Genomic DNA, 6,582 nt, shown 5'->3' with positions numbered 1-6,582 from the left:
TAAACATGCTATACACGATAAAGAGGAATTCACAACAGTCGGGTGACATTACCAGTCAAGCTATTTTTTGGTAAGAATCCTGTGAAAGAAGGTAGACCAAAGTGAAGAATGTAACCATGATCTTCAATGCTTTTCACATATGCATCAAGAACCTACACGTATACAGTGCACAGAAGTTGCCAAAATTCATTTTTAAATAAATATAAGCCCAACAAAACCAGTGGCAAAAGATAAAAATGGAAGAAGCATGTGTGCAGCGTGTGCAAAACCGTTACAAGTCATTTATGACCTACAAAATAGTTGCTCTAAACTTACCAAAGAGATTTAGTAAAAGGAAGTTGGATACTAAATCTTCTCAGTCCCCTTTATATATATATATAGATTTTTCCTTCAATAACTTATGAAATGAGACTTTAAACCAGAAAAAAAATGGAGGCTTTTATATATATAAATAAAGAAAGGTTAACAACAAAATTTCCGTATGTGAAAAAATTGGCTTACCATGCCTTCTTGAACAACATCTAAGTTCATGTTCTTGTGCAACAAAGAAAGACACAAAGAAAGCCAAATTTTTCTACTTCCTTTATCCTTGTTGTCATGGTCCAATCTTACTACAACACAAGAAACCAGCTGTCCAACAGAGAATACACTAGAAAGGAAGCTTTCCCCAACCTGATGCCAGCAAGTGCATATCAGAGAGAAGCTCTAGTTGCAAAATAACAACAATGGCTTATAGAATATAGAACCATTAATCCAGAAAATGTAAGGACATTGAGAGGTAAAAAATCGTACTTGATTGAAAAGGAAAAGAAAAAACAAATTCTTTTATACACACCTCGATTTCATTATCAAAAATAGGATCCACCACATCTGAACAATGAACTAAACCACGTAATCCCCCTGGTAAACTAATTACAAGGTCTTTCTCATTTACTTCAGCAACAGCTCCCCAAAGCTTCATTCCTGGAGTTATATTCTGGCATACATGAGATCAAAGCATTTATCCACAACTCAGAGACAGACTAATAATAATAATAATAATAATAATAATAATAATAATAACAATAACAATAATAATAATTCGGTATAGCAGAAGCCACTCAATTCAAATAAATGGTATTTGTAAAGAGTAAGAATACAGCATGATTTTGAACTCTATGAAAGAAAGATCAGGCATATCAATGTACACAAAAGATTTTTTAAAAATTTAGTCTTTCAACAGTTAAGTTAATTCGTCATCTCACCAACACATACTCAGAATTTCCATATTTTGCAGATGCAGCTGATTGACATGTATACTATATGCACCGCTTTTTAGGAACTGCACTCTAAATTTTCCACTCTCAAAAGCGGCACAAATAATTCAACATAATTTAGACATATAAACTAAATTACTACTAAGTAGTAAGATTTCGATTGACATAAAAATTAGAAGGAAAAATAAAACATTCCTCCACTGAACAAAGCTTCTTCAACCTACCCCAAGAGTGATTTTATTGACGCGCTTCGGCAATTTCCCGGTGACAGTATCGCCGAAGAGCGTGCCCCAATCATCTGCAGCTTCATCTCTCTTCCTCAGCGTATTCTTCCCTTTCTTCCTATTCCACTGATTCAGCTTCTTCCTTTTATCGGAACCGAACTCGTGGTAACCAAACACTTCACGGTCATCTCCATCATCCTTTCGCTTCGTCGGAACTTCTCTGCCTGAAAACATATAATGCAAAACAAAACAAAACTTCACATCCAATCCAAACCAAGCAAAAGTTCAAACTCAAATGCAAAGCCAGACTCATAGAACGAAGCTTCTGGAAGTTTCGACCTCGAGGGAAATCAGGAACTTCATCTTCCAGCTGCAAAGCTAGAGCTTCTGACTTCTTCTTCGCCGTTGCGGCGTCGTGTTGCTCTTCCCTCTTTGGTTTAGAAATTTTCTTAGACGATTTATCCATTCTTGGCTTGTTCTCTTTGTTGTTGCTGTTCTTCTTCTTCTTCTGCCATTTTTTCGAGTTCGGTGCCATCTTCTATTATGTTTCTCAGCGCTGCGTTTAGAACACGGATTCAGGGTTTACGAACAAGGGTTTTAGGTTGAGAAGAAGAAGAAGAAGAAAAATAACACTAACTAGCAACTACACTTGTTAGAAACCATGCAACTAAGCACTTAATGGGTCCGGGTTGTTAAATTGGGCCGGGTCCTTATTGGGCCAGTTTTATTTAAAGTCCGAGCCCGATTAATTGATCCTCATGGTAACTTTGTGTTATTGCATGTACCGAATCGTAGCCAACATTGTGGAGAAGTTTCTCGAATATGGTAGAGCTACAAATATTTCAGGAATCAAAAGCCATTATTTTTCTTTACCGTCACTTTTCTGCTATCTAACAAAACAAGAGCGCGCGAATCTCATCGTGAATAAGGTGAATATCGATCTTCCATTTGTGTTCTGATTTTTGTTGTTTCGTACTTGAATCCATTGGAAGATTGATATGGATATTCTTATTCTTTTAACAACTGCTGTTTCTTTTTTTTTTTCTTTAAATCTTCTGTAGCTTTGGCATTCGATGGTCTACGATTAGTGTCTTCAAATTGCTATTATTGTATTCTCCTTTTATTTTCTATGGATTGTTATTGTTGATGTTGATGCTGATAATTTTCTATAGCTTTGAAATTTATCGTTTGAGGTTAGGTTTTTTTTTTTTGCTTGTGTTGAATATGAATACATGAATGTAGGTGTGAAATTCCAGCATGAGAGGAAGAAGCTACAGCTACAGCCCATCGCCTCCAAGACGTTACAGCCATAGAAGGCGCAGTCCTAGCCCTAGGGGTCACTATAGAGGCCGTGGTAGGGATTTGCCAACAAGCCTTCTCGTTCGGAACCTCCACAAAGATTGCAGGTATGTTAGATCATGAGAGGATAATGAATTTTTAATCTTGTTGTATTTACAGTTATGATTTAAACAGTAATTGCTGTTCTTTTGCTATTCTGTGTATCAGGATCAGTATTATAAACTTGTGGTTTTCTGGCTCCAGTTTTCCGTGTTAATAAAAAACTATAATGTATTTTAGCATGTTTAGGTAATTTATTCTAGTTCTAGTAAAAGTAAAGTCAGCGCATAAAAAGTGCACAAAATCATCTTAATACAATTTCATCTTTTGGATCCAAAATTTACTTGTGTTGGTATACCTGATGCTGTTTGGATAATTAGATTCTACTTGTATTTTGCCATGGAAACTGTTGCTCCCCCCTTCTCAAAAGCTTGGAATAAGATTTTGATTATATAAAGCATTTGGCGTGCAGGCCAGAAGATTTACGTGGCCCATTTGGCCAATTTGGTCCACTGAAGGACGTTTATCTGCCTCGAGATTATTATACTGGGTAAGTTTCTTTCAGGTGGCCAAAGCATGGCTACTTGTTTTGAAAGATTTTGAAGTCTGCTCCCTCCGTAAAATGATTTGTGTTGTGTTCTGCATTTTATTTTGAGGTGTTCTATAAACTATGAACTCTAAAATATTAAGTTATATTTTGTGTGGAGTTAGGAAACTTTTTATGGTGGCTTTTTTCATCCCAAGTATTTAGTTATGCCACTTCATGCTCAATAAAAATTAATACTTCAATCATTTTTGTGGGAATGTGATTGTTTTATTTAAAGAGTTGAAGAGAAGAATGAAGTAATAAGAGTACTGTGTTGAAGAGAAGAGAGAAGTAATAAGAATGTCATGTTGAAGGCACCAATCAAGTAATAAGAGTTCTGTTCAAGGTGATATTAAGTGTACTGGAAGGTTCGGAAGGTTGAGTTTGTGTTCATTGTGAAGAAGTTCAAGTCTGAAGATTTTCCATCTCCATTATTATTTTGGCTTCTACAAGGTTAGCATTCATGCGGTGTTTATTATTGAATTATGTGGAGTGTCGAGCGTATGACTTATAATAATTTGGAGTCAGAAACCCAGAATCATATTTGTGGATATCTGCAATCAATAATCCACCTTTGGTATGCAGGTGTATTTATGTTGCTCATTGCATGTGCTGTGTTTGACACCTATTTTATGGTACAGGGAGCCGCGTGGATTTGGGTTTGTTCAGTATGTGGATCCAGCTGATGCTGCTGATGCAAAGTATCACATGGATGGTCAAATTCTACTTGGTCGGGAACTAACTGTGGTATTTGCCGAGGAAAACAGAAAAAAACCCCAGGAAATGAGAGCCAGAGAACGTCGGAGGTAAGGACATATGCAGGATGATTCATACATTGACTAGTCAATCGGAAATTGCTTCTTCTTGTTCTATTCTCGTGTTGAATTACTTGTTATTATGTGTTCAATCTTTCTTGGTGTGTAGGTCATATGATTACAGATCTCCACGTCGATATTCTCGCTCTCCACGCTATGCTCGTACCTATTCTCGTAGTCCTGGTTATTCACCTTCTCCAGTTCGAAGGCGAAATTCCAGGTTTGACTTTGAGTGTATTTGTTCTGTTTATTGTTTCCATGTGATTGCTTATATGTTTAGCAGTATTTGCTTATTAAGATTCTAAGAAGCAGTTTCATTCACTATGATACAGGTCTATCTCACCAAGATACAAAAGGTATAGGGACCGATCTTACTCCAGGTCACCTTATGGATCGAGAAGCCGCAGTCGAAGCAGGAGCTACAGTAGGAGTTACAGCAGGAGCTACAGTCGAAGCCCTAGCTACTCCAGGTGAATTAAAGTATGCAAGCTCGATGAACATGACGGAAGATGTTGTAGTTTTTTAAGTTGCTGAATGAACGGGCTTTAGGGCGGGTGTTGTTGATATATTGTGAATGTTAGGATACGGATCCGTTTAGTTTAATCTCAGCTTTCTGGCTTAGGACTTATTGGTACTCTATCCTACTTTATTTAACTGGTCGTTAGAACAGAAGCTTTGTTTTGCTCGTGTCATTTTAGCTTGAATATGGATTCTGAATATCGCCCCCGTTGTAATCTCTTCTCCTTTGTTTCTTCTGCAATGCGATCTGCTTGTGCCTTCACGAACCTGAAGTTCGGTATTAGGAAAGCCTACTTTTGAAATGCAATTTCATGCATTCATCCGGTGTAGCCAAATAAAGAGTTCTAGACATTCATTCAACTAAGAGATGAAAGCCTAGTTTGGCGAATGGCATAAGAAGGAACAAAGAAGATAATCTCTTGTATAATATGCTTAAATGTAATCTCTAATAACTTGACGATCAAATGTTCAATTATATATTCGAAGAAAAACACTACTAGGTTGGTTTGAAGACATAAGGATACAAATTCGTTGACTCTACGCTATCATTATACAATGTATGTTTAAAGACTAATGGTGCTGCTAAAACAAATTGACTCTAGTGCATATTATTTCAAATTTTCAAGTGTCAACAAGAAAATGTAGTTGGTAAATCACGTGAAGTACTTTACAATAGTGCATTGTTCAAAATTAATTTCGAGTTTTATATAGAAAAAAAGGTCCAATTATTCTCATAGCAAACGTAAAGTAAGATGGTTAGTCGATTATCTTTCATCAATGATATTAGCTTAGAGTCAATAAAAAATGATAAGACAAATTAAAATAAAAATTAAAAAACGAAACTATGGATAAGACAATGTAATGGGCCACAACTCAACCAGTCACAGGAAACTTTGTTTTCATGTGCTAGCTACTCCATATCTCTTTCGGTTTCAACTTTCAACTAGTACTAGTAGGTAAAACTACTTTGTAATTTCGTATTGATAATGCACAATTTCACACAAAAAGGAAAAAAAAAAAAAAAGAAAGAAAAGAAAAGAAAAAGCAAAGGAAAAAGAGAAGCTTAATTTCATCGATATTCAAATTTTAATTTCTTTTATTGATAAATAACCTATAACATATTACATACCCTTATTAAGTTTACAAAATTTAGAGATACATCTTGATCTCAAACTTAGATGAATCCTCTCCAAACCACAAGCGTAGACTGAAAAAAAATATACATTATCAAAACACTATTTCCTTCTTTTTCTTTTTCTTTTTCTTTTTTCCTTAGTCTTTTGTATACCTTTTGCTGTTGGCTCATAACATCATCCTCAACTTTCAAATTACTAATGATGATTGAATTGGCCTCAAATATTAAATAATGCAACTATCCATCACTTGAGTATCCTATATCCCTATTATCCTAGTCGAATCTAGAGGTTCATATCCCTGAACATACCACATATATTTTCTCAAATTTTCATCGAACTACCAGAAATTAGATGCATTATTCCTAATAGTATAAAAAGATGTGGACAATTCACCTGCATGGCATTGTTGCCTCCCTTAAAAGCTCCTCCATAGTATTCTATTACAACCCACCACACTAAGATATACATACATGATACATACATAGCAACAAACATTAATATTCCCACGCGCCTAGTGACACACTTTAAATTAATTGGTCTACTACTCTACTATATGATTATAAATAATAGGGTAATTTCCTTTTCATTAATTGGTCTACTATACGACTATAATGTGCTATTTTTATAATATGAATGTGACACTTACAGATACATTTTTTGTTTTTTTATTTTTAGTATTTTTTATTTTCAAAAAAAAATGTCAAAAAA

At 35.2% G+C, this 6,582-nt stretch overlaps 2 protein-coding genes across 6 annotated transcripts in view; one reads left to right on the top strand and one right to left on the bottom strand.

Moving 5' to 3' along the window:
- The window catches only part of LOC107626197 (rRNA biogenesis protein RRP5), a 17,013-nt gene extending 14,895 nt beyond the window's left edge, over nt 1-2,118 (bottom strand). The window contains exons 1-5 of one of the 4 annotated variants that reach the window (XM_021116518.1): nt 1,820-2,118; nt 1,481-1,704; nt 836-976; nt 502-672; nt 52-152 (exon numbers count right to left, since the gene is read on the bottom strand). In XM_021116518.1, the coding sequence (XP_020972177.1) occupies nt 52-152; nt 502-672; nt 836-976; nt 1,481-1,704; nt 1,820-2,015 (833 nt within the window). In that variant the 5' untranslated portion in view covers nt 2,016-2,118. Of the gene's footprint in view, nt 1-51; nt 153-501; nt 673-835; nt 977-1,480; nt 1,705-1,819 lie in introns of those variants that run through there. The other 3 variants (XM_021116515.1, XM_021116516.1, XM_021116517.1) reach the window with 3 other exon arrangements.
- LOC107626196 (serine/arginine-rich SC35-like splicing factor SCL33) lies at nt 2,259-5,010 on the top strand. Of its 2 annotated transcripts, XM_016329018.2 has the most exons (6): nt 2,259-2,409; nt 2,723-2,886; nt 3,291-3,368; nt 4,046-4,210; nt 4,329-4,439; nt 4,552-5,010. In XM_016329018.2, exons 2-6 carry the CDS (start codon nt 2,738-2,740, stop codon nt 4,691-4,693), a joined length of 645 nt encoding a protein of 214 aa, XP_016184504.1. In that variant the 5' UTR covers nt 2,259-2,409; nt 2,723-2,737; the 3' UTR covers nt 4,694-5,010. The 2 variants fall into 2 exon arrangements, with proteins under 2 accessions (XP_016184504.1, XP_020972178.1); XM_021116519.1 differs by lacking the exon at nt 3,291-3,368.

This window comes from Arachis ipaensis, chromosome B02 (assembly GCF_000816755.2).
Source record: "Arachis ipaensis cultivar K30076 chromosome B02, Araip1.1, whole genome shotgun sequence".
In the NCBI taxonomy this organism is placed as follows: Eukaryota; Viridiplantae; Streptophyta; class Magnoliopsida; order Fabales; family Fabaceae; genus Arachis; species Arachis ipaensis.
This window is presented reverse-complemented; position numbering and strand designations above follow the sequence as displayed.